General features: G+C 43.9%; 1 protein-coding gene and 3 long non-coding RNA genes across 4 annotated transcripts; 2 read left to right on the top strand and 2 right to left on the bottom strand.

Annotated features, from left to right (window-relative positions):
• Nucleotides 1-649: 649 nt before the first annotated feature.
• LOC128911181 (uncharacterized) lies at nt 650-1875 on the bottom strand. The gene is made up of 3 exons (XR_008467019.1): nt 1730-1875; nt 1395-1487; nt 650-1310 (listed from the first exon to the last, which is right to left on the bottom strand). It is a non-coding gene; the product is annotated as an uncharacterized LOC128911181 (long non-coding RNA).
• LOC128911182 (uncharacterized) lies at nt 1010-5702 on the top strand. The gene is made up of 3 exons (XR_008467020.1): nt 1010-1118; nt 3654-3999; nt 5634-5702. It is a non-coding gene; the product is annotated as an uncharacterized LOC128911182 (long non-coding RNA).
• On the bottom strand, nt 3994-25137 carry NCEH1 (neutral cholesterol ester hydrolase 1). The gene is made up of 5 exons (XM_054205554.1): nt 24857-25137; nt 15197-15425; nt 13238-13307; nt 10672-10843; nt 3994-9179 (listed from the first exon to the last, which is right to left on the bottom strand). The coding sequence occupies exons 1-5, from the start codon at nt 24992-24994 to the stop codon at nt 8562-8564; spliced, it is 1227 nt and encodes a 408-aa protein (XP_054061529.1). The 5' UTR covers nt 24995-25137; the 3' UTR covers nt 3994-8561.
• On the top strand, nt 9733-14501 carry LOC128911180 (uncharacterized). The gene is made up of 3 exons (XR_008467018.1): nt 9733-9919; nt 12703-12807; nt 14332-14501. It is a non-coding gene; the product is annotated as an uncharacterized LOC128911180 (long non-coding RNA).
• Nucleotides 25138-27064: the final 1927 nt, after the last annotated feature.

The raw sequence follows: 27064 nt of genomic DNA, 5'->3' as shown, positions 1-27064 counted from the left end.
CAAGGTGACGGGTTAACAGACCTTTTCAGATCTCGCTTGAACTCAGGTACACCCTTGGAAACTCAGCCAGGTGAGAAGATCACCAGCCCAAGAAATCAACATGATGACACTCATCCAAATCGAAGGCCTGCGCCCAAATTCATGCCAATAGCAATAGAGTAAAAGGACCACTATAAACCTAGAGTCAGTCTATAATCCTTAATGAAGTGGTTCTAGGTTTGTACTATTGCAACATATGTGTGTGTGTGTGTGTATATGTATATATTTATATGAATTTAATCTATAATATATATTTCCTTAGAGCGTGCTTAAAAATATACATTGGCTCAGGCTAAAAGCTTCTGTTTCGCCAGCTTCACCGCATCGCCCAGGGTGAGCCATGCAGTTACATTGGCCATTTTCACCCTTGTAGCCCTATCTTTGATTTTCATAACTCTACTGTGGAGTTGGGCAACACCCCGTGAAGTCTGCGTCTGTGTCCAAAGAGAGCCCTTGCATACAGACCGCCCTGTCTGTGCGCTGACGGCTCTGGGGCTTGACATTAAGTATCAATCCACGATGTGCTCTCTGATTAATTGCCTGGAATTGCAGATCATACACGACCTGAACTAAGCTCTTTGTGCTCAAAACCAGGCTTGGACTTGTGCCTCCAATGCATCGCAGTGACTAAAATAACAGCATCTTCCCTCCCTTGACCGTACACACAGATGATCAAAAGCAGCATTTGAGATGTAATGGTATGATATTTTGAAAGTCTACTCCGCTTCTGCGGATAAAACGGCAACGGCAAACGGGAATTCAAAAGGAATTATAGAAGATTTTGTAGCTCTGGCGCTGGGTGCAGCCCCCGACCTCTCACACCCAGCTGGGGCAGGGAGGCGGGATGGCTTTTCTGCCCCTGGCCTCTGCATGCTTTCCAGCAGGGGTTGGGGCAGGGAGGGGAAAAAAACCCCTCCGAATTAGATACAGTCATAGCAAACATATGCTCCCCCTGGGGAGCCGCTCGTGCTTTGCAGCCTTTCATAACCCATGGCCTGTTTGCATCGCAGGGGTGAAAGCGCTGGAGCAGAGGATGCGGAGGGTGTCTGCACGTGGCCGGAATGTAGAAAACATCAAAGGTAAGTCATCCGATCGCTAAAATAACCCAAAATTCAACTGCTGACTGTGCCACGTAACACCGGCCCACAGGCCCCAGAGCAGAGGCTCAGGGCTGCTTTGCCAGTGGAGCTCTTGGAAGGGCCTCCTCCTCTTCCTCTTCCTCTTCCTTTTCCTCCTCCTCCTCCCAGCATCAGCAGCAGGGTGCACAAGGCCTGTAAAAATCCCCTTTTTTCTTACAATGAGCTGCTTTACGCACCATCAGAAGAGCAGAAACACCTCCCTCCTCCAGGTCTTACCCTTGGGAGTCACAACGCAACTGTTTTCCAGGGGCACTCATGGCTCTCCGTAGATTTTTCTCGGGATGCTGCTATGCCTCCAGGCATCCCTCACTGGAAAAGCCAGAGGTATATGAAAGCAAGGAAGATAGTCCTGAAAATACCGCCCTTCCCAACCAGGTAGCCGTGCCCTTGGGCTTCTCCCGGGTGCGCTCCCTCACCCTTTCGCTCCTGCAGACTAAAACATGCCCAGGCGCCTGCAGCGAGACCCAAATCACACACACACACCCCCCCGCCCCAACCAGTTTGCAAAATCTGAACTAAGCGCAGTTAGATCGCCTGGAAAAAATCCTTACTGCGTGCCAAGGACTCAAAGTGATTCATCTGAGGTTCGTTCGGGGTTTTCTTGCAGGACAGCTGAGTAATTTCCCACTAGCGTGAGTTTTCTGCCTCGTCCACACGTGAATTCACAAGTCGGGGTTGGCACAAATATTTTGGTGCGGTTCCCGCAATAACGCTTTTGGTTTCGTAGTGTGTTTTTAGAAACGAGCTGGACCTTTTCAAACGAGTCTTGGTTTTAAATGCTCCCTCTGCTGGCTGTAGCGCGAATTATTTTATTTAATTAAACACCTCGGTCTAAAATTCAATTGCAATGAAATCACTAGGTTAACAGCAAAAATCCCCTTTCTTTGTTCCTCCACCATACTCTGAATCCTACATCTCGATGGCGCTTGAACGGACTGCACCCGTCCTGATGCTGGCACGGTGTTTGTGGGAGGAGGAGTTTTCCATAACACCCGTTACTGCTGGTTTATTGCTCTTTTAAATATCTTAATATAAAATATATTCTCTCCTTGTACAAGCTCTGTCTCTGCTATATCCCTAGACTGTCTTAGGATTGGAAGTGCGGTGGTTTGCGGAAATTCTGCTTCAGAAAAGAGCAAGTGGTTGTGGTGGAAATATTTAGTGCTCTCTTGCTTATATAAAGCCAGAAGGAGTTATTTAAAATATAAGTTTCTGCAAAAACAAAGTTATTCCAGGGTTTCTTTTTCTGTTTTCTTTTGCCCGTCTTCATGCGGAGCAGCTGATAAACACTTTAAGATGCTGTAGAAAATCGTTGTGAAAAATCATTAGATTTACGTTAGGGGTAAAACTTAGTCTGGTATTAATGATGTGCTGCCAACTATTTAAGCAACATTTATAATAGAAATAAATTGGATTAGTGCCAGAAAAAAATTGGAATTAAGAGCAAGGAGCAAATGCGTGCCTCGAAATAATACGTGGCCCTGCTCCAAAGAGTTTTCTAAGTGCGAGGCAAGGAGCGGTGCCCGGCCGGGAGGGATGCAGGTGGAGGCTGGGATTTCTGGATGCAGGAGGCTGCGTGGGCTGGCCGGCCGAGGGATGGAGAGACATCTGGGTCACAGCCCCCCCCCGCCGCTGCTCCGGTCCCGCAAGTGAGGGCAGGGGGTGGGAAATAGGGCGCTGCGGCGGGCAGAGGGGAATACAGCTCCAGCAGAGGTGCGCTGGGCAGCAGGCTCAGCATCCAAACTGCTCTGTCCCGCGAGCCCCACGTGGATGGCTCACACCCAGCACGCGTGTGCTGTATCTAATGGCGGATTAACGCTTGAATTCAGGCGCCTCGCATACTCATCTAACCCCACTTGAAGGGGCTGCTGAGGACTTTGTGCCAGCCGCTTTGTCAGCCCTGAGGTGGCAGCTGGGCACCCGTCTAAGTCCAGCACCGACGGCGGACGGTCCTTCAGCGGCTGCTTCCTCCGCATCCTCCTACGGCAGCACCCAGCCCTGGGAGGCACTGTCCTGGCCTTGGCAAGCCCCGCACAGGCAAGACTTTTAACGAAATCTAAGATAACATGACTGGAAAAAAAAAAAATTCTATGGGCCCCAGCCTGTTCTTACTGCATTCAATTTAATGCAAGCAGGAGCATGACTCCTGCTGACTTAAAAATAGGCTTGTAAGGCCTTTGAAGCTTTTTGGTTTTTTTTCCCCCAGCACTTTCTTCAGTAGGGGGAAAGCTTTATATTCTGTGAAAGCCACAGGACCCTGCTGGACAAAACAGCAACCCCCCACGTTAGGATATTTCCAAAGTAATACTGCCATGACCATTAATAAATGAGAGAGCAGGGGAAGCAAATGGGTAACAGTTCAGAAAACGAAAGGATGGCAAATAGGAATGAAAGCAGAACTAGGGCTTCCACTGGCTAAAACTGATTTCAAATGTATAAATAATCTATAAACATATAAAAAAAATCTGTTTATAGACCAGAATGGAGAACATGAGCTGCATTGTCTTTCTTGAAAGAGAGAGGAACAGCAGTAGAGAGGGTATTGTCCACCCTTTAACTCCAGCAAATGTGGTCACCGTTAATTATTTGACTGAAACAAAGTAAGAGGAGGTGACCCTCGCAGGCCACGGACACACAGACAAGGTTTGGTTTCCTGCCTCGAAAACAACCCCCTTGGCTTTGGTTCAGCGTTTCTTCAGGAACTCTGAGGCCTCCCCTTTCGTTTCACTGACCTCTGCTAAGCGAAAACTCAAATTGGAAACGTACATCGGAACCTAAAATCGGTGGGCCTGGGGAAAAGAAAAAAACCCATCAGTCACAGGTATATTTCATTTTATTTATTTGTTCTTCATTTTGCTAGCACACCTCGATCACGCTTGCTCATTAGGTCTTACAAGATCTTTCCCCTGCACTGGGAAGGATGCAAAAAAACCCCGACGGTCATGCGTACGATATTGAATGCATGCACATCAAATGCGTCGTACTGTGGGGTTTTGAACATCATAAATAAGAGAACAGTAAAACCGCCTGGTTTGGGTTTTTTTTTTACGCAGCAGCATCATTACAGATCATAGCAGCTTAAAAGGTTTAACGCAGGTTAACCTACTTCTAGTAGTTTTGTTTGAAACAGTTTCTAATAACGCTTGGTAAAAGATTAAAAAAATATAGAGGCCCAAACACTACAAAAGAACGTTTTAAAGATAAACCATTTCTTTTTAGTTTATTTGTAGGGCTTAAAACCCACAATGGCCTTTCTGCTTTGGCTAGGGATGCAATTTTGGAATTACTTAGGTGAAGGTTAGGAAATTTGACTTATTTGTGATTTTCACGCACCATGAAACATCTTTAAATGGGTTTGGGTTTTCAGAAACGCCGAACACCCAGCCTTTAAGGGGTCCTAAACTAGGGAGACAAAAACCTCCCTTTATTCCTGTGAATATTGGCCAAAATACCGGGGACCTGCTAATGTAGTTCCCCCAGGTCTGTGAGAGTAAGACACAAATGACTATAGGTTCTGTGAGCTTTTTTTTTTTTTTAAAGCTTATATTTGAACACTTTGACGGCCATCAGGAACAAGATATTATTGCGACGGAGAGATAAAGACTAATTAAAGGAGCGGGGTGGGGGGGGAAGCGATCTTTAAAAAGTAGTTAGCCATACTGGCTGATTTAATGAAAAGACAAGTAGACGAATTTATTGACTATCTTCTTTTGGAAGACCAACTTTTTACTACGCACAGGTGAAATATTGTTACAAATACTTGATCTGATCCTATAATACGCGAAGTGCCCTACGCTGCTCTGGGAAATACCCAAGGAACGAAGGTGCTGGGTTTGCCCAAGGAGATGTTTCAGGAGACGTGGGACGAACCCCATGAACAAATCGAGGTGGTGTAACACGTATTCATCTTAGTTTCTTGCTCTCAGGCAGCAGCTCTCTGTAACCCTGCCCGCTGGCCCCGGCTGAGTTACTGCTCCGCTGCCGGCAGCTCAACTGCAAACAACCCTGAACTTTCAACTTTTGGGCACGGGAACTGCAAAATAGGAGGAAAACTGAGTTTGGACTAACACTTCAAGGTTTACACTGAATTTTCATCAAGTGTTTTCTGCGGCTATATACTAAAAGGTCTTTTTATAGCCGGGGACCTCTTTTTATACATTACAGGATCCATCACATATCTTTGGAGCCATCACGTACTTAAACCACACAGCTGCGTGAGAAAAGCAGTCAAGGTATTTTGATAGAACTAGTTAATACTGTCATGTCTCACCCAAGTTGCAAACAACCCTAAACTTTCAACTTTTGGGCGCGGGAACTGCAAAATAGGAGGAAAACTGAGTTTGGACTAACACTTAAAGGTTTATACTGAATTTTAATCAAGTGTCTTCTGCGGCTATATACTAAAAGGTCTTTTTATAGCTGGAACTCAGACCTCTTTTTTTTTTTATGTTGTAGGATCCATCACGTATCTTTGGAGCCATCACGTACTTAAACCATACAGCTGCGTGAGAAGAGTAGTCAAGGTATTTTGATAGAACTAGTTAATACTGTCACATCTCATCCAAGCTGTGCTGCCATCTCGCATGTCGCGTCACGCTGGCGATGACTTGGTAAACACGTTCAGTCCAGTTATATACTTACTACCATTTCTTGTGCCAAGACGTTAATGTGCTTCAGTGCGTGAAGGAAATTTACAACCGACTCCATGAATATATATATATACACACACACATTTTCCAGCTTTCCATTTCATTTCAGTTAAAAAAAAACAAACAGCAGCAATTATGTTATAGCTTCATAGCAGATATTTATAACTTAGCTATAAACAAACGCTGATCTAAAGCTTTGCAGACAGCTGTCAGGAAAACTTAATTATTCTAGAATTTATAGGAATATTAACCACTTCTTTTCCAGTACTACAGTTACTACTATCTTTTAATGAGGGCGGGTGGATATAAATTACATCTTTTCTGACACGGGTTTACTCTTTAAGTGGGAAAGCCAGGAAGGAGCCTGTTGTTACAACTCAGTGTAACGGTAAACTATGATTTGAAGAGTTAAAAAAAAATAGTCAGGTAAATGGAGCTGCGTCCATAGAGGGGAAAGGATTCTGCAGCAGATTAGTAATTTGTCTTTTGAATGGACGTAACTTTGGTTGCTGTCTGTTTTAAGTGTAAATTGGGTTTATGGGGGAAAGGAGGGAAGAGGGTTTAAATCCAGAAAAAAGAGAGTTTGAATTCTTCTGCAGTGTTAATTGGGTATTTTGACCAAAATTTATCCTGATTCAGATTGTCACTCAGCTGCTCTAATTCCACCGAGTCTTTGTAACTATCTAAACGGAAGAATAATCTGGGCCACTGTTGAAAAAGCTTTGCCTTGTGCCCTCCGTGTGAACCTATGCCCAGAAATGAGTTTCAGCGTGCGTGACTGAGCCTACATCGAGGCCTCCGTCAGTCACAGCTTTTCTTAATACATCCAACCGCATTAACAACCTGATGTTTCTAGGAAGCAATGATTCAGCAAAGCCATTCTCTTATTTAATTTAAATACCAGTGAAAGTGGACTGGTCTGTATGTATTTGAAGTGACAGAAGGCAGTTTGATCTACCAGTGCCTTTTTTTTTTTTTTTTTAACAACTTTTCAGAGTCCTGCCATAAGAAACGCTGTAATGAAATTGCCTTTGTCATGATGTCCCACCAGCCACGCAGCATCACCTCGGGGTACTTTGAGAGGAGCCAGGACGGATGAGCTACCTGCCCAGGAGGACCAGCAGCCTCGCGGCACCACCCGTCACGGGGCAGGATGCTCGGAGCCAGCTACGAGAGAAGGATGGAAAGTCAGAAGCTACGGGAGCTGGTTCAGTGCCTGCCAGTCACTGTCACGTCCATGTGCTTCACCAAGGCCTGCGGATTCAGCTTCCCAGCTCCCTTGTGAGGTAGGAAATTCCTGCTCCCTCTCTTGCAGAAGAAGAAAGTGAGGCATGAGGAGATTAAGTTGTTCTCCTGGGATCCCACAGGAATTCTGTGGTAAAGCTGAGGATGAATTTAATCCACTAGTTTAGTCGTGGGGCAGCCACTCTCTCCCCTTTGCCTAGAAACACGGGGCTTTTGACACAACTTTCATTTCTGCAAGCACTAAGCATCCTGGAAAACATACACTGGTGTAAGCAGTTTCACTTCCCTGTCCTGCTTATCTGGAATTTACAGACTGGCTGAAACTGTGGGGAATTGTTGCACAAGAGCAAGACCCATCTTACCTAGAGTTTTGGGTCAGTCTACAAGGCAAAGCTCGGACTGAAGTCTCCCGTATGGATTAGAGCCCACTTCTGTGCGCTTGCTTCCCTCCTTGCAGGAAGCATGAAATATAATAAACAGTACAAGCACAAAAGCAAACTCAAGGAACAAAACCTACTATTAATTACAAACATTAGTGCAAACCACACAGTAGATTTTTCTTTTTTAAGTACGCTCAGTATTTTCTGTAAGGAGGTCATGAAGCTGAGGCTTTAAAGAGATGAAATCACATTCTTTAGCCAAATAAGTAGTCAGCTCTGAAGCTCACTCACATAAACAACTTCGATTCTGCTGCTACATGAAGTATTTTATCCTATGTATTTGTACGTATGCTGTAACACTTTTTATTGAAAATATATTTAGTCCTGTGCTTTTATAAAATATAATTAACTAAAAGGCAATAAAGACCAAATTCCAAAGCTGAATGACATGTTTGGCTCGGAGACTTGTCTAGCATCATCTTAACTGCCTAGAGGAGCTTTTTCTTGGTTGTTGTGTTGTTTGTTGTTGGTTTTTTTGGTTTTTTTTTAATTTAAGAAGGCCATTTGTCTATGTGCCTAAAAGCCAACACCAAAATCCATGCTTGGCATTCAAATGCATGGCTCTGCTGTCAAAGGTGAGGGTGCTCACGCTTATTTGCCACCAAGTGCTCACCACTGTTGAGAACTAGCTCCCTTTTTTACATATTCAGATGTAGATGTAGGCGGTTGGCTTTACCTCACTTCATTTGAAAATTGGGGCCTTTGTGCCTAATTAAGAGTCAAAGCTTGAGAAGTTCCAGCCAGTTAAGAATGCTACAGGAATGCTGATCTCCCGGCTCCACATTTGTTTATGTTTGGCAATTGTCAAGTGAAAGAAGGTGGGGGGAAAAAAAAAATAATCTAAGTTAGAAAAAGTATTTCTCAAAATCCTTTGCTGGGCACGGCCAATGGAGCTAGCGAATGCTGCAGTTCGTGGTCTGTGACCCCCAGCAGCTGCAGCCGAACAGATGAAGTCTGAATTTGGAAAAGTGCACTTTTGCGTTGTTCGCTCTTTTGCGAGAGCAGACACCAGAGTTGCACACCCCGTGTCTTCTAGAGAGACCCTCTCTTCAGAGGTTTTCATCCAGCCATTTTATATAGCTGTTCCTGGTCTGAATGCCCGCCGAGAAATCAGTAGGCCAAATGGTGAATATCATACAGCCATGAAAGCAGTCATCGAAGTGATCGAGCGTGACTTCCACACCGGCGTTCTCCAAGCGCTTGGCGTACATCACCCCGTCATCGCGCAGGACATCGTTCTCACAGGTCAGGATGTACGTCTTTGGCTGCAGCCGCAGAGTTTCGTTTTCTGCAAGGAGCGGGACTGCTCGTACATCAAGCAGCGCCGGTATCTGCTGGATGATTTCAGCCTTGCCTGTGGTTTGTATTACAGGCTTGTAGTTCTTTTTGAAGGATGAAGGCAGTAGAGACGTCCAGTTCAGACGTCCTCTGAAAGACAGAGCTTGGCCAACATCAAGAGCAGTGTGGTTGTTAATCAGCAGCGAGTGAGCCAAGTCATAATTACCATTGAAATAATCTATCCAATAGTTGATCATGACATAACGAGGAAGAACGGGCATATTCATGTTCTGCTGATAAGAAGGTGTATTGAAGTCAAATGCCTGAAGGACTGGATAAATTAGGGCCTGCAGTTTCGGTCTGATCGTCAAATGCTCATCTTTGCTAAGCTGTGGGGAAAAATATAGGGTAGAACTGCAATTACAAAGAAAATAAACATTACAATATCAACTCAGAACTTCATACAAGCAGACACTCATTTGATGATTTTTAGGATGAATTTTGGTCTTAAACAGGTAATATTGCTCTTCTTCTGAAATATACGCAGCCTGATCGTTTTCTTCCCTTGTAAGGCTGGCCATTCAGGCAGACCCAGTATCCTGTCTCCAACAGAAATCAGTGGCAGAAGTTTATTGAAGGGTGTAAGAAGATAAAAGACTGTAAAGTCGCATTTCACTAATGCAGTTTAACAACTTGCAACCGAAGTAAAAGGAGCTATTCTTGCTTTTAACAGTTTTTCCATGGATTTTTTCTTCCATGAATTTATCTAATTGGGGGGTTTTTGGCATAAGCAAACTGTTGGCATCCAGCTTTCGCTAGCAAAGACTCACCATGTACAGAACCACCTCTCTGTGTTTGACTTGAACCTGCCGTCTGCATTTGATTTGAGCCTACCAATTACACAGATTTGGGGGCACCAAATTTTTCTGGAAGAATCAGGAAACACTTGTTTTGCTTCACCTTCTGCACAAGATACACAGCTGTCTATCGTATCTAATCTTGTCTGTCTCTTTTTCAGGCTGAAGAACCTTTATGCGTTTAACCGCTCCCTGAAACAGTCCCACATCCCTGATTTGAAAAGGCATTACGCATCAGGGAAACGAATTGGGAATGCTGCTTCCAAAACATGGTACTATCATGTTTATCAGACCTCGAGATCGAAACTTTTAGTGTAATTGTCTCCTATTAATATTTTCATCCTAATTCAATCTTGCAAGGTTGTCATGATAATTAGTTGCCTGGACATGGTATCCGCTTTCTTATCACCAATGGTTATGACAATACGAAAAAGCTAATAATAATAATATTTCACTGAACCGTGAAAAATATTATTACATGCCTCAGGCTACCTCTAAAATCTTTACGAGATTAAATTCAGATTACTTTTAAACTGCAGATATACAAAAGAAATTTCCTTAAAATCGCGAAATGCTACAGGAGGACAATTTCACAGAAGAATTAAGCTTCATTTATTGTATTTTTTGTCCTTCATTTGTATTTGAAAGAAATAAAAACATTTTCAGAGACAAGCAACTAAAAATAGGAAGCTAAACTGATAAATTATGCATGTACCTAGTTATCTACTTAGAAAAATAAAGAATTCACCAGCAAAAGGGGTAAAAAAAGTCATTTAGCTACTTGCTCTTAAAATCTGGCCCATAACAACTCGTAACGGTAGTAAAACATTGCAAGCAATGCGATTCATATTGCGATCGACTCATTTTTCTTCTGTAAAGTCACTAGATGCTGGCTTTCTACCATTCCGTCCTTAGGGTTGGCACATCACCTTGTGATGATGCAGCACAAAGAATCCGCCAGCCTACATGCATCACTAAATTAGGGACTGTGGTAGTGTAATACATAACAGACGCGGGACGTTACCTGCTGACACACAGCAGCTGCCAAATTTCCTCCTGCACTATCGCCAGAAATTGCAATTCGACTTGGGTCAACTGAATACTGCGCTAAGACATCAGGCTGCAAAAAATACTTAGTAGCACGAAGAGCGTCATGGAATTGCTCGGGGAAGCACACCTCTGGTACCAGCCTGTATCTACAAAAGAAAAAGAGATGAGAGACAATTATTACCGTCAATGTACCTCTCTTGCAGGATTAATAGGTGATATCAGGTATTCCTTAATGGCAAATACCTATTTCATTAGGATAAATATTAAGGGAAAAACATGAGGAGTGTGATAATTATGTAAGACTTACTCTTATAATTAATGCTCTAATTCTGAAAGATTAATATGAACCTACTAGATATGAATAATACCAAGATTGTACAAAATTGTGCAGCACTTCTCTAGGATTTCCCAATAGGGGATTTCATCATGCATTATAAAAATGAATAAATATTTAAAACACCCTTCGCAAGGGAGTCATTACAGTCAGGCTGTGTTTGAGCCAAATCCCCACCTTAACTAGTACGAGGGAGAATGTGTCACATACACCCAACAGATTCCACTGAGCCAAACACCTAAGCAGTTCTGTTTCCCAAGTTTTCACGTATGCTCAGGAGGGAATGAGCCTTGCTCTACCTCTGTGCCATGAAACGAACAGTAGCCGAGAACTGGAGTAATACCAATTTGTTCCAATGCAACAGATTCAATAATTGCTCTCCATTATCGAGGAGAGGAAAAGGAATAAACCCATTGCGCAGGTGGAGAGACCGAGGCACAGAGAGAGAAAACAGTCTGCCCAGGGAGAGCCAGCAGCTAAATCCCATTCATGAGATTTTCTCAGTTTCAAAGTTAACAGTGCAGGAGAAGTCTGTTCATATTTACTGAATAATATGTGATGTAAGAGTTGTTAGTAGGCCTTATGGTACAAAGTATGTCTTCTGTTTGTAGCTTTGCAAACAACAGATTTTACATATTCTCAGCAGAGCTGAGCAAAACAAAATCCAGTTTTCTGATTCAAAATATTTTCTTTAGAAGCTAAGCTAAAAAAAAAGTTTCAGATGCAGAATAAATTTTAAACTTAGGTTACGCAAAAAAGCGTTTCAAACTCCAAATCTGACCTGCTTTCAGAAAGCACTCTATATATTGCATCAGCTACAAAGGAATATGAGAGAATCCTTTGGGAACTCCTTACAAAACTGGGTAACAGACCATGCATATATCATGAAAGGGAGACGTGCAATTAAACCAATGAGAAATCTAATTAGACTTCACTAATTGAGTACAAACGCCTTGACTGAAATATATAATGTCTAAGGAGAAGAGGTAAACAATAACTCAGAGGAACAAGCAGAATTATGCCACCATAAATCAGAAAAGGCATCTTTTCAATAGCATGATTGCTGCTTGTCTGCAATAATGCAAGCTGCTCTTTTACCTTTCATTGTTTCTACTAATAAACAACAAAGAAGTAAAAAAAGCGATCCTTTAAAGTATGCTATAAGTATGGAATGAGTAAAATCAACTCCATATAATTAAGTTGCAATTAGATCACAGAGCTTGGTATGTAATCAACTGCATGTGGGAAACTTGAGTCGTTTTAAGTGATTGGGTTTGCAGCAGAAAATATTGAAGTTGACAATAAGGATGGGAAAAGCACCAATCAAGCTGGAGTCATCTAGGTAATGTAGTTAGCTAGTTGAGAGGTTTGTTTACCTTGGGATTGTTCAGCGAGTTAGAAAAAGCAGCCCTGCTTCTCTGCTGTTGGGCACCCTGGCAGTCCTCTGCTCTCGAGTGGAGTGCAAGGCTTAAATGAGATGACTGGAACAGTGGGAGATCGAGAGAGCAGCAGGCAACTGCCAGACTCCACAGTGGATTCTGGTTAATGAGCAGGGGTAAAATGATTTGACAATTTCTATGTTGCAGACCCTTGCTCAATATGACTTAGAAACCGTGGTTTATAGACAGACTTCAGGGGGGACTAATATATATATTAATATTTTATATATAGATATATAAAAACATAGCTTGCAGCACTGTGAGTGGCCACTGAGGATGGAAAACGTCCCTCTTGCTACATGAGGAGGCAGAGGTGTGTGGCTCAGCCTTCCTTCAGGTATGTATCACGTCCAAATGTGTTTGCGTTTTTTTGTTTGACTGTTTTTAAAGTTCACAAGTATTTACAGAATCATAACTCGGCACTTGAGCGATCTCAGGCTTTAGCTGCACTCCGTACATGTGGATGCAGTTGCAAGATGCACGAAAATTTGCATTTTAGTATTTGTCCAACCGAATTAAGGGCTACTCCCTTTTCCCACATTTCCGTCTTCTACAACAACCTCTAAAATAAGTAGAAACCCATGTGAATTTTTGATACCATTCCAATTTGTTGTAATTTTAAAAGGGTAAAAATATTAGACCGGTAAAGAGAATTACTGTCCAAGTTAAAGCCTTATACACAAGCCAGTATCAAGGGAAAAGCTAAAAGAACGAAGTTACGTATTTTTAATATCTTAAAATTACTTGATCGGTTTTAGATTACTCACTCAACTGAGACAACGACAGCGTTGAGAGATTCAGCCATGATTCTGCAGAGATTGTTATAAAGGCTTGTTCCTGGAACGAAAGGGCATAGCGTTAGGGACATGAATCCATTGATGTCAATAGTCTCAAAGCTGTACAAAAGCCTTCTCAGAAAAATATAAAGACATCATACAAATATAAACAAAGTAAATGAGATCAGTTTGCAATAGATAAAGTGCCAAATACACATTGTATATAACATAATTTATGCCTTGAAGCCCTGCGGCTTAATGCTTTCTTTCTCATCTGTTTCTTGATGACTTGGGCCATGTAATTTCACCCACCCATCACAATTCTCTTGGTTGGGCAAAATTTAAGGTACCCAGTGGCTTGGGGGCATCAGGAGCCAGAGCCAGTTATCGCTGTATGAGTCACTGCTGCTGCTTCATTTTATTATAGCGTGCATTGCTTTGACTCAAATAAGTTGCCCTATTAACGTCAACTGAACTACTCATTTAAGGGAGGATTAATCACAGCTATCCTATTTATCAGTGGACTGATTTTCTTTAATTTTATTCCTTTCCAGTTACTTAATTGTTGGTTCCCGGTATTATAAAATAATACTACGACACTAAACGTTTTCTAAAGTATCTAGTCTTAGAATTTAATATTTAGCTGCAATATTTGTGCCATTAACTTCTGCACCTTGGACTCGAGGACAGCATCTGACATAGCTGTGTTAGAGTCATCCAAACAAAGGACGGTAATTTAATATACGCATTTTGTACAACAAGAGTCATATATGCAAACTGTTACAGAACAAATGAGGTGGGCAGGACGCTAACAACCATCCCTTAGGCAGGCCTAAGAAAACTCATCTCAAAGCACAATTCCTCTGTAGGAAGGGGAGCAAAATTTTTCACTGCTGGAAGACTATAGGACAAAGAGACTGGGACTTCCATAGGGATGCGGAGGCCAGATTTTAAAATTATTTAGTTATGTAAATCTCACTTAAATCATGGTCTAAGTGACTCATACACGCACAGTCCGAAAGCAATCAATACAGTCTTGGTTTTGGAGCATTTCAGAAAACTCCATGAATGTTCTTTTTCTATAGATGAAGCCACAGAATGCATCGGGGCTGTATGGATTTCACGATGTCATGGGAGCAATGGGAAAGAAAAGGGGGAAAGACTCCTATGGGATTTGGATATCGGAGCAGCCACGGGAACCGTGAGCCCTTTCTCCTCCCAAGGCTTTTTTCCTCCTGGATGATGTGGCAGGATCAGCGGTTAGCTAATTGCTGTCTATAGCTATACCTTACTTTCTCTGATCATGTTTGTGGCTTCTAAGTTAATCTGAGTAAATGGCATTAATTTTTCAGGTAACTTCTGCTAGTGGTGGCAGTGGTCCCCTAAGGGAGGTGGCCAGACCGTGAGATGGGAACCCACCTCATCACACTGACCATTGTCTGCGATCAGCTGCATGTATTCCATGTAAGTGTTATTTAAGAGCCAAACATTAGCATATTGTTACATGCAGTGTTGTTCAGCCCACTTATCTACTAATTATTGTGTGAAAATGAGGCAAAACCCTCACACACAGTCAATGGATCCTGATCACCAAGGATCGACTTTTGCACGTGACCCCAGAAAATGGGGGACCGGCCCAAACAGCCCATCCAGGCATCCCAGGAATTTAAATAAGCAGCTATTTTGTCCTCTCAGGATGTAACAAAATTAACCTTTTGGTCCTTTTACAGCTCATGTGCAGATAAGATATGCATTTTTGCTGTGTGTTCACAACATTATTTTTTTCCTCCCTCCCTCCTTAAAGCTGATCTACCAGAGTGGAGAGGATTACTACAGAATTCAGGTCCGTCTTAGCAAAATTGTCATCTCTGGCAGGAAAAACAGCTTTTGGCTTCTCCTGCTTGGAGAAAACCAGAGCAGGATCCTATTTAATTACTGGCAGACACATACTTGCACTTGCCAAGGCCCAGCCCCCTCCGTGGATGTAAACAACGCTGCGCTTGAGCTCTTCATCTCCCTTCGCAGGAGGTTCAAACACTCTGACTTCCACACCGTCAAAAACAGCATCCGTGATGTTAATGTCTTCGGAGGAGACAGACTTCAGCTTGTCAAAGGTACAAATCAAATAATTCAGAACTATCAAGTGATGGCTGAGTCTCAGATAGTGAATCAGGTGACACTGGGGGGGGGGGGAAAGGAAGAAAAAAAAAGAAGAAAAGAAAGGAGATTTCTGTTACTTCAGAGCATATCATACGGTACTGCATTGATGTTTAATGCCACTGTCTTCAAAGGGCAGGTCTTATATGAAAACAAACACGGATTCTTAGAATATTCACTGGAAAATGAATGATTATCAAAGACCTCTAATGCTTTTAAAGCTGTATTAAAACAAAACCCTGTCAACAAAAGACTCTCTGTTGTCAAAATAAATCAAACCACGAGCACTACGTGGATCAAGACAACTGTGAATGAGCACTCAGATCCTTGCCTTTGAAAGGCACCTGCGAAAGGAGATGAACCTCACCAGCATGTTCCACTAAGGGACCTGTGAAGCTCCTCAGACCAGTGCCAGGAGAGGGCAATACCACACAGGCAAAGCTTCTGTGGCAGTATCAAAAATGCACAGTATTTTTCTTGTTCCACCTCAAAGCATTAAGTCTTTCCACTTTCAAATTAAGAAAGTTTGCAAGAATTGCAAAGAAATTTGGAAACAGGAATGGTCTTAAAGGAATACAGTGCTTGTTTATTGGCTTGTCCTGTATTTACCTGCTGAACTGGGAAGGATGTGAAATGCTTTCCAAGAACCATGGCAGGTTAGTGATTTTTCCACACCCCCCCCAACGCCTGAGACTAAAGTGCATTACTTTTTTTGCAGAGGTGTGTAAAACACTACAAAAACGCATAATGATCTGATCTTTCTGTGCCCTTATGGTAGAAGGAAAGCGATTTTATCCCCTTTGGCTATCCAGGTTTGTTGTTTGGTTTTTTTTTTCACGTTTATTTTTTAAATCTTGCCCTGCATAGATTAAAAACCTCTCAGCAAACAGTACTGGGATCCAAGGCGCTCCTCCAGCCTAAACGGTCATGACCTGCTGCCCACGCGTGCCCTCCACACTATTTGTAGACTTGTTCCCATTCCCCAGCTGGTGGCAAAGGGGTGGCAAAGGGTGAGCCAAAGGACTGCAGGGACTACAGTGCCCAGACTGGCTGTTAAAAAGTAGTGGGGGGTCTTTCCCCTTTTGCAAAATTAATTATCCTAGTGAGGAAGGCTAGAAATTGGATAATCAGCTAAGCCTTTTGTACAACTTCCTCAATCAAGGCAATGAAGTTGGGAGGTAAAATTAATACATAAGCCTAATGTATATCTTTAGGACCAGTACCATAAGGAAAACTGTCAGCTGCGACCTTTTATTTTACATACAGGTAACCGATACTTGGAAGAAAAAGTGTACTCTTAGGAGCCAAGCAGCTTGCCTATGCACAACTGTTTGACTGTTTTAATTCCACTAGTACCAGCGGTACAGCGCAAACCCACTGGTATGAACTGAAGATGCTGACACTTGAGCGGGCGGGGTGACTCGGGTACCGGTCTGACCGCATTCACCTTGTGAAGAACGGAGAGTTGCCATAGTTTAACCTGTCCAAGAACTAAGTGGAAGCCAAGTCTGCTTCCTCGTGACAGACATGATTCTGCAAATAAGAGTTTGACAGTCTCTGGTTTCTATTTTCTGTTCGCAAGGACAGCTATTTCATTTTCTTGACTTGGGTTTCTTTACTATACTTCTGCAGTACTGTTTTCACAGCCACTTCCAGCGCCAAGTTTCAACTTCTCTGCTCACGGTGAAGGAAGGACTAACGAAGGCAAACACACACCTCCGGAGGAAAAGCAAATTTTGAAGCATTCAGCAGCATCCATACCAAAGAGTATCTGTCTCCTTCATTAAATCTACAGCCCCAGCTCCTTACATGTCACTTTTTAATCTGTCATCATTAGTTTAAATGTAGGAAAAACACAATATTGGATTTCAGTCAGGTGCTGTATAGGAAAGGCCCTGCACAGCCCCACTTCCACTGCAGATTGCTGTTGAAAAAGAGAAGCTTTGATAATTTTCCCCAAAAGGTCTATGCCAAATACAATAGGCTGCTATGCGAGCGGGGAGAGGAATCCACTTCCAAAACAAGAATTTACAAAACCTGTTTTCTTTTCTTGCTTTAGCTTGTGGTAATGTCACCCTGCTGAGATAGTTTGGTGGGAATCCAAATTTTAAAGTGGTTGCTGCTTTTTGGATGGAATATCATTCCTTTATACTGCAAGAGTTTTCTCTGGGAGAAGACACACAAAATATCCACCCGGCGGGAAGACATGCTGAATTCACAAGGCTGTCTGTATCTCTGAATTTCAGATCATGCTTTTCTCCCACTGTTACATAAAAGTTCCCCCCAGGAAAACCCAGTTCGAGTCTGAAATCTGAAGAGCAATACATCTATTAATAATTTGGCAGACAATTTGTTGGGCTGCCACTGATGTAACCAGCGAAAGATCTGATCCTCTGTGCGCCCCATGGAGGCTGCCAAGGAAGGTAACCGCTGGGAATCAGTTTTAAAAATACTGCCAGGGAAAACAATGTTTTTGTAGATTTTTTTAGCCTGACGGTGCTGCAATAGACGTCCCATTTTAGTTTTCTCCCAATTTACTTCACATTCTTTGGAGACGAGATTACCACATGTTCCCTGGAATCAGAAATGTTTTATTTTCAAGGCTGGTTAGTGTTGTTTACCGAGAAGTGTTTTGCCCTGTTCTTTAAACCAGGGCAGCGTGGCCATGTGCAGGTTATCACAACCTTGCATGCCTTTTTTTTTTCCCCCCTAAATAGAACACTCTTTCCAAGAACCCAAAAACCCGCAAGAGATGCTTTGTACACCAGGGCACAAAAGCAAGACTCTTAATTTTTTTGTTAGGCATAGGCAGGTTTTTCGCCAAACACTTATCAGACAGATTCTTTGAAAGTCTCTCTGTCTAATCAGCCTATTTGGTTGTCCTTCATAAGGCACAGGATTGCGCATTTCACTGGCAAAGAGCTAGTCTTGTCCAGAGTTCTTATAAATAAAATCCTTATATTATTTGTTTCCTCTATAAATAAATATTTAAAATAGATACATAATACCTTATCACTCTTTCATATAGCTACTGGCAGAAGAAGATGTGTTTAATGGTTAGCTAACTCTCTTCTAGGACTATGTTGCAACCCATCCAGTTGACTGATGCTTCCCTGGTGTCTTTTTTGCGTTGGCACTAATGAACGCAAAGCCTCAGAGCATGACCTTGCTGCACCAGCTCAATAAGAACCCAGCAGAAACAGAGAAACAACATTAAACTTCAGCCAGGTCACCATCTTACTAATAACCCAAGGAAGGAAAGAAAGGGGTGGGGGAAAGGATGGGACCAGCCCTTTTGGCCCCAGTCAACAGCTGGATTGGCTTAAATCCATTAAAAACCCCTGTATCCAGGTATCTCATGTGAGCAATAATTGGTTTGATCTTTGCTGGTATTCGTGATTTTACCACCCTTCGACAACATGCAGGACTGTTGCAGGCAAACAAATATAGCACTTAAATATATGGGAATTACGTGTGTGTGTATACGCATGTGGAAGAGAAGAGAGAAACAGGGATATTCTCTTGATGAAGAGGGAGAGAAGACAGTGCTGTAATAATAAAAGCTAGCGAAAAGGCGGAGAAAGCAAAAGGACAAGGGGGAAATTAAGAGACTACACAAGAAAGTAAAGACAAACTTGCAGAAAAGAGGAGATGGTACAAAGATGAAAGCCCTGTGGGCAATTAGCCCAGAATTGCTGTGCCAGCCACAGGCACGGCACATCGCTCAGCCTGGGTCACAGCTGCAGGTTTTCCCATGTAGCGAGTGGTTTTATGCATCCCTCTGAATAAACACGCGCGTTTTCTGAACAGGTAACTCCGGGTAAACATGGCTGGTGAACTTCACGGCACCACGGGCTGGACCGAGTAATGGGCTGAGCCGCACGGAGAGCGCAGGGGCTGGGAAGCGAGGCAGAGCTGGACGAGCAGGAGGACCCCAGGAGAGGAGGGCTACACAGGCTGGTGAGGCAAACCTGAGTATTTCGCTAGCGTTTGAGACAATTCAGCAAATAACCGCTGTGGGCATATCACAGTACCCCTACTGCCAATCTATCACTCCTTTCTGATCGAAGCTTTTCATTTTGGGGCCATCTTTTACCAGGACATCCCCGTAACAGGGGTTTTCGGGTAGGGACAACCCAGGGACACCCTAGAGACTAAACTGTTACCACCTTCCTTCTGGTAAATTCTTTGGTGAGGGGTACCAGGTATTGGAAGATTTAATTGATGTAGGAGAAAGTTTTCAATGAATGAAGAAAGGAGTCAGGGTTGTGATAAAAAGCAGACAGAAGGAACAAAGAACTGCTCTAGAGAGGCACCGTTACTTCACCTTTAATCACCAATATCTATCCCTAGACTATTAGGATTCTTCTGTTGGCTCCTCAGCTGGTAAATTCATGAAGAATCCCAAATACTCACTGCTCCTATGCTTACCTCCTCCCTCATGGACTTGGACTCCTTATTAGTCATCTGTTCTGCATTACAGAAAAAAAAATCCAGAAAAGTTTTTCTGTTGCTAACTTCTATTAGCCTCTGACAGTACTCAGCACGTTGGAATTCTTTGTCCTCATATGACTTCCATAGCTGACACCATCTGGCTTCACATCTCTGACCTTTAGCCACGAAATTATTGCGACAGGTCGCACTCAGCCAGCGCACAAAGGCAGCATGCCTCTAAAGCTCAGCCCAACGCATCAGCTGCTTCCTCAACCAGCTTCGCAGCTGGTCAGACCCAAGGTCCTGCGCTGACCTTTCAGGCTTCGGCCGGATCAGGAATTAAGCAAACAGCTAAAGCTCTTTTTTCATACACCACTGCTTGGGACTAAGCCAAATCTCACTCATGACTCAAATGAGTAATGATGCTGGAACAGGGTGACTGAACTAAGACAAAACTTCCTACCTTAAAAGATGCGGGTACTATCCTCAATTCTGGCATTACTTTGCGAAACACAGTTCTATAACATTAGAGTCCAAGATGCCAACTACTATATCTCCAGTCAATAATAGAGATTAGTCAAAAATAAACAGGATAATTTCCCCTTTTAGCATGTGCAGAACATACTGTTTTGTGCGCATTTCAGGCGGTTTATCCTGTCTAAAGGTGACTATCTATATTCTCTTATTTTACAGAACCATTTCTTAATGTAGATGTGTTATTGCCCAGTAAAGAATATGCATTTTTAATGCCGTTACATAAAGACAGTCCTCAAAGACAAGTGGTCTTAGCTTTATGAATTTCTTTTAGAACCGAAAAGAAACCAAGAAGATTGTTTTACAGTTTATCAATTAGAAGCAGAAACTAGACTACGTTTTAATGTAAGGTCTTGTGCATATACCTATTCACCCATGGTGATCTGCTTTTATACTAGATAGAGACAGAAGTTATCTGTTACTGCAAATAGGACTTCCAGTGGGGTTCAGTCTCTGCTCGGGTGCCACTGCTGCGAGACCTACCTGCCACAACTGACAACTTGGATTACTGTAAACCAATTCCAAGACCGTGTTCTTGCATGCAAAAACATCAACAACTTACTTGGCTGGCTACAACTATGATTTACATCTGTCCAGAAGTCACGTACTCTGAAATATGTGGGTAGAGAGATATTAAAACGTCAGAAAGAATGAATTACTGTTTTCTCTAATCCTGAATGTTGACGTCCCACGCCCTAGATTTTATTCCGAAAGCAAGAGAGCGGCAGAGAAGCGTGAAGGAATCGCTTGGCTGATGAGGACAAACATGAGGATAGTTTTCTCCCCTGTACAGCTGCCTACCTTCTTCCATATACGTCTGCCTGATGGCCTCTATGCCAACTCGTTTGTCCTTCCAAACCTCTGCTAACAGCTGTCCCAGTTCCAAAAAATCCCTTCTTCCTTGCCATGCACCAGAATAGCAAGTACCTTGACAGGGGTGTTCAGAAATAACTTGTTTCAAAGGGCTTATTAAATAAACATATGCTGCTCTCTTTACTCCGATCAGGGAGAATGGTTAGAGGAAGAAGTGAAAAACCCCTGTATCAATCCTACTGTTAGCAGCAGAATTAAGAAATGTTGTGTTAGACACTTCTTGACAGACACCAAGTAAAACAATGACACCGGTTTAATCTATGGCTCAATCCCATAATTAATTTCATGTGGTTGTCCAAATTTCAGTGAAGCCGAGTTCTGACGTGCCTATGTACATATGTGTCTACATAATTTTTCCTTTCTGACCTAAAATTGTGTCACATCACATTTTTCTGTAAAAATGTTACCATGTCCCGTTTTCGGACAGGTTGAGAGGGGTAAATTACTCTCATTCTCAGGTAAGCACCTTCACGTCAATTCGTTAATATTAAGTCTGAGTTTCTCTGTTTTCATTCTGGGGCAGCACAAGACATTAAAGAGGGCGGAGGAACAAGGCTCAGAAAACCCAGCTCAGTTTCCAGCTCCACCACTGGAATTTTTGTGACCTCAGATAAGGAACTCCATCTCTTCCTATCTCCATTCCCCCTAATTTAAGATTAGGATAAGAGTATTGGTCGCCTAGGTTTTGAAACCTACTTACATAAACTGCCCAATAAGCATTATGTATTTTTTTAATTGTGTGATTGTTGAAGCATCTCATGCTGAGCCAGGGCACCGAGTCAGTCCCACGCTTACAAAAAAAAAATAATTGTAGCTGACTGGGACAAAACTCTATGTGGAAATGCAAAACCTTACCATTAGTACACTGAAAGCCAGTGACAGTTTTATTATGTTTTATTGGTAGTGGTTATTAATGCACTGAGAAAAGAAACACATTATCCCTAACAAGAATTTGTCATGCTTAATCATTAGAGTCGTCACAAATATATTTCAAAATAAGCAAAAGACAATTAGTTGTATTTGAAGCATATGCAGTTTGTTTCACGCTCTTGGAAAACGGGATTACGGTACATTTCAGAGATTTTAAAATCAGAAATGTACTTCTGTTTGCTACCAAACCTACAAAGGAAAAGTAATAAATAGCAAGCTGAAAATACATTCAGAAGTGGGTGAAAGTTCAATGGTCACATTTAGAGAAATGTTAAACCATTTGGTCTTGCAATAGCCAGTAGAGGAAGAAAGGAGAAGCTGAGCTCTACAAAAGGACCTATACGCACAGAAGCTGTCTAACAAAGTAAATACTCAAACTTAACTTTCACCATCCTAGCTTCAGTTGACAGAGTTCCTTCTTAATGGCAGTCATTTATTCCTGACTTTGTGCTGCGTCTCAGTGTTGGAAAGACGTCTGAACGCTTGGAAAGTGCCTCCTTTTTCTCTTGGAAAAGGAATGCCCCAAGGCTTACCTGTACTGTGATTCTGGGCACCTCCAATGCCTCACTTCTGTATGTGCAAGACTCACTTGTTCCTTCCTTTGGTTTGTAAGCTACCTTACAGGAGCTGTTACTTATTTAGTAATTTTTTCTCACTCTGTAAGTTTGTATTTCTAAGGCCAGAGATGTAGATGGCTTAAGAAATTACCACTTCCCCCTAATAAAGACTTCTCCACCCCAGAGAGTGGCACAGATGTGGGCACCCCAGCCCTGCCTACCGCTGTGCTGCACCCGAGCTGCCACCGGGCAGGCTCTGTCCTGACAGCTCCTTGGGGATTACAGCTCTAGAATATCCCAAGAGACACCCTTCAGCCTCCAAGCCAGGGGCACCAGCATTCAGCTGGCTGTGCCCAACATGCTGCACAAACAAACGGAATGCCTACATAAGCCAATAGCGATATACATATATATAGTCACAGTCGTATGATTGTCTAAAGATAGGTCTCCTTCAGCTGGAGGTTGTGGCCTTGATTCAGGTGTTGCCGGCTGAACCGTTGGGATGTGTTTTGCAGGCAGCATGCTGGGGGGGGACATCGTGGCATCAATGAATTTGGTCAAGCTGAGCGCTTGCTGATCAGTTACTTGAGTTAACACAGAGCATCCGAGTGTCAAGCTATAGATTTTACTGAAGAATGAAGCTATTGTAAGCCACATCTGCATAATTTTCATAGCAGACGTATGGGAGGGTATGCAAGCAACCTATACAAGCAACCAGGCTTTATGCTTTCATCCTGGAGATACGCTTTGATTCAGCAATACATTTGGACTATGAGAAGATGCCTACATGAGTGGTCTCTCTACTCCTAGACTCCTTCTCCAACGGTGGCAACCAGAGAAGCTATTCAGGCAGAAAATACAAGACTGGACACTGTGTATAGTCCGCTCTCCACACGCTTCCCAGCATCTGCAATTATCATATTAGGAACACAGAAGGTACATTCCCATCTAGTCCTTTTGGTATCCATTTATGACCCCTCTGTCCATTAATTCATTTAATCCCTTTTTGAATATACTGGTGCTCTCATCCACTCAAGCCGCAACTTTTTGTACATTTCAGAACCAACTTAGTAAGCTGCAACGCTGAAAGGAAATTTAAAAGAAAATTAATACTTTCACATCCATAGCACCTTACATCAGTCCTGACCATGACTGATCAGTCCTTGTAAAAGATCAGCCTATCCTAGAAGAAAATAAAGTTCACAGCTGAAGCCACTATCAGAAAGTTTGAGATCTCTGATCTGTTTCACGTCAGCATAAAAACACTGGCAGAAAATGAGGGAGACATCAATGAAGTGACAGAACTGTCATGTGTCTCGCAACAAAATCAAACATTCAGATTTTTGTTTAGCAATGCGATTCCAATCAGTGTAATATCTGAAACAGCTTCCTCTGAATCATAGCTAATAAAACTTTTTTTTTTTTTTTGACCAAAAGCCTGCAAGTTTAGCCTGGAGAAAAGAAGACTGAGAGGGGATCTACAGGGAGAGTGTCAAGAGCATGGGGACAGACTCTTCTCAGTGGCGCCGGCTGACAGGACAAGGGGCAACGGGCACAAACTGGAACACGGGAAATTCCATCTCAACACGAGGAAAAGCTTCTTTACTTCGAGGGTGGCGGCGCTGGCACAGGCTGCCCACAGAGCTTGCGGGGTCTCCTTCTCTGGAGATGTTCAAAACCCGCCTGGATGCGTTCCTGTGCAACCTGCTCTGGGTGACCCTGCTTCGGCGGGGAGGGGGTTGGACTGGGTGATCCCCGGAGGTCCCTTCCAACCCCTGCCATTGTGTGAAGCTGGAAACCAGACGGAACCGACCCTCATGAGACCGCGGAACCCGGCGGAGCAGACGGGATGCCGGCTTCACCAAAACGCGCCCGCTCGATTTACGGAGGAGGAGGAAACCGCTAGCCGTGCCGGCAGAGGATGGCACCCGCTCCCCCTCCGGGACGCGACAACCCGCTGCGGCGCAGACCGGCCCCACCAGGCGCGGATGTCTCCGATGCCGCCGCCTCCCCTCGCCCCGGGGACCCCTGGGCCGTGCCGGGCTCCTCCGCCCGCACCGAGCCCACCGGGGGAGGTCCTGTCCGCCCCTCCGGAACCGGGACCGGGGTGTCGCCGCCACCTTACCGTCTGCTGCACCGCCCGGAAGGTGGCATCCAGCAGCATCAGCTTCCAGGGGTCCGACACGGTGCCGGGCAGCGGCAGGTACACGTAGTAGGCGGACAGGGCGGCCAGCGCCGTCAGCAGCACCCAAGCGGCCCGCATCGCGACCACCGCCACCCCCGCCCCGGGACCGGCCTCCCCAAGAGGAAACGCCGGCCTTTCCCGTCGCCGCCGGCCGTCTGCCAGCCCCGGCGGGCGACGGCCTTATCTGCGCCTCGCCTCCGCGCCCGCGCAGCGCCGCCCCCGCCAGCCGGGGAGGTCGCGCCGCGCCCCTGAGGGAAGCGCCGGCCGGGGAGCGGCCTGCGGCGGGCACGGCGGGCCGGGGGGGCCGCAAGGGAAGGGGCCGTGCCCGGCCCCGCCGGCCTGGTCTCGCCCGCGGGGTGACGGACCTTCTCCATTGTGCGCTAGGCCACCAAGGGCCACCACAGGCCATCAAGGGCCACCCAAACCTGCAGCGGCTCCTCCCGACTCCCGCAGCCAGGCCGCGTCCCTGTCCCCGCTTGTGCCGTTCTGTGGGGCCGGAGCGGGCGGCGGCCAGCCCCACCCGCACATGGACCCCATTTCCAGGGGGTTTAACCCCAAAAGATGTGGGCGAGGGCAGCCCTTGGCCGGCAGAGAAGGCGACGGTCTCCGCTGAGGCCAGAGGCCGTGAAGGAGCGAGGGAGGCTACAACGGGATCGATCCCAGTCCATCCGGCAGCATGGAGGAGGTTCCAGGAGGAACGCGGGGACACCATTATTTTACCTGAAGAAACTGTACCATTTCCCGTTTAACGCATCACAAACCAATTCCAGAAAGAATTATTTTTTAATATTTTTTAAGAAAACAAACCTTTATCCTGTAATTTTATTTTGGACTGGGACTTGCTTATTTTTTTTTACCCTCAGTCAGTAACAAATTTTGGTTTAACGCAGGAACATTTCCTGCACCTAAGACAACAACATTTTCTAAACAGGTCTTTTTCAGCCCTGTAAGCGCTTTCGTGTCAGATAAAACCCCTCTTTGCAATGTGCAGGAAATATAAATACTACAGAGTTCAGCCTCGACACAAATTACTACTTAATCACAGAGCGACCTTCAGTGAATTAAAATATTTATTTAAATAGACAGATTCACACGCATTATGAATCTAATGCAGAAAAAAGAACAAGCAGTAATTTTAACAATAACATTGCTTTTAAGAATGAATTCATAATACTAAAAAGTCACATAGAATTATAAATTGAGTCCTGGAAAGGACAATTTTCCTTTAAAAATGGACATGAAAAGGTAATAAAAGAAAAATACATTTCTAAGAAGTAAAAGGTCAGCTTTTAAGCCAGCTTTACTGGAACTGAAGTACAACCTCGCTGATGCTAAAGGTTGCAGAAGAAAGTTTCTGGAATTTGTGAGGAAATGAGACTCTCAAGCATCTTTAACCTTTTTTTCGTAACAACAGCAAAGGGAGTTTCTGTAATTTTCACAGTCGGTTTTGAGTAGACTATGAATGTTGAAGGGCCGTTGGGAAACAAGCAGCTTTGCCCAGAAACCAGCAGCAGGTGACGTTCCTGAGGTCTCAAGCTTTTCCTGCCGAGTCCTCCCTTTCTGTATAACGTTGTGCTCACACCTTTTACCTCGTGCCTCTTTTGCTTCGCACACTCCCATTCCCTGCCTTTCCCAAGCATCTGCCCCTAAAGTCCACACCCAGCATCCTCGAGGGTAATTATTTGTACCCGACTCTTTGAACAAAAATAATTGTTCCCAAACCTCGGGCAAAACTGGATCTAGTCCCGCTCCTCTCTCATCTACTTACCTCTTCGAAAAAGCAATAAAAAGGCTGGATGGATTTTTTCTGAGGTTTCTCATGCTCCCACTGAGCCCCACATACATCTTGTGCCTGATCTCCCCCCTTCCCCACATTTTGAAAGCTCCTGCTCTGGCTAAACTGAATCAATAGCTCTTTGAGGCACCTCTTTTATTTTCCAGGCGCTTACAAAGAAGTCAGTTGGTTGAAAAAAAAACAAGCCGCTATGGTCCCAGAAAGATTCCTTTATTTAAAAAGAACAATAAATAAATTAAACCCCCAAAGCTTGCAAGGTATCTAAGGGGACAAGCAGTCTACCTATGGAAAATCACACCCTGAAGCCAAGAGACGGTTTCCTGACAGCCAACTTCCAATGCAGGGTACCAAGG

This window comes from Rissa tridactyla, chromosome 6, assembly GCF_028500815.1.
Source record: "Rissa tridactyla isolate bRisTri1 chromosome 6, bRisTri1.patW.cur.20221130, whole genome shotgun sequence".
In the NCBI taxonomy this organism is placed as follows: domain Eukaryota; kingdom Metazoa; phylum Chordata; class Aves; order Charadriiformes; family Laridae; genus Rissa; species Rissa tridactyla.
This window is presented reverse-complemented; position numbering and strand designations above follow the sequence as displayed.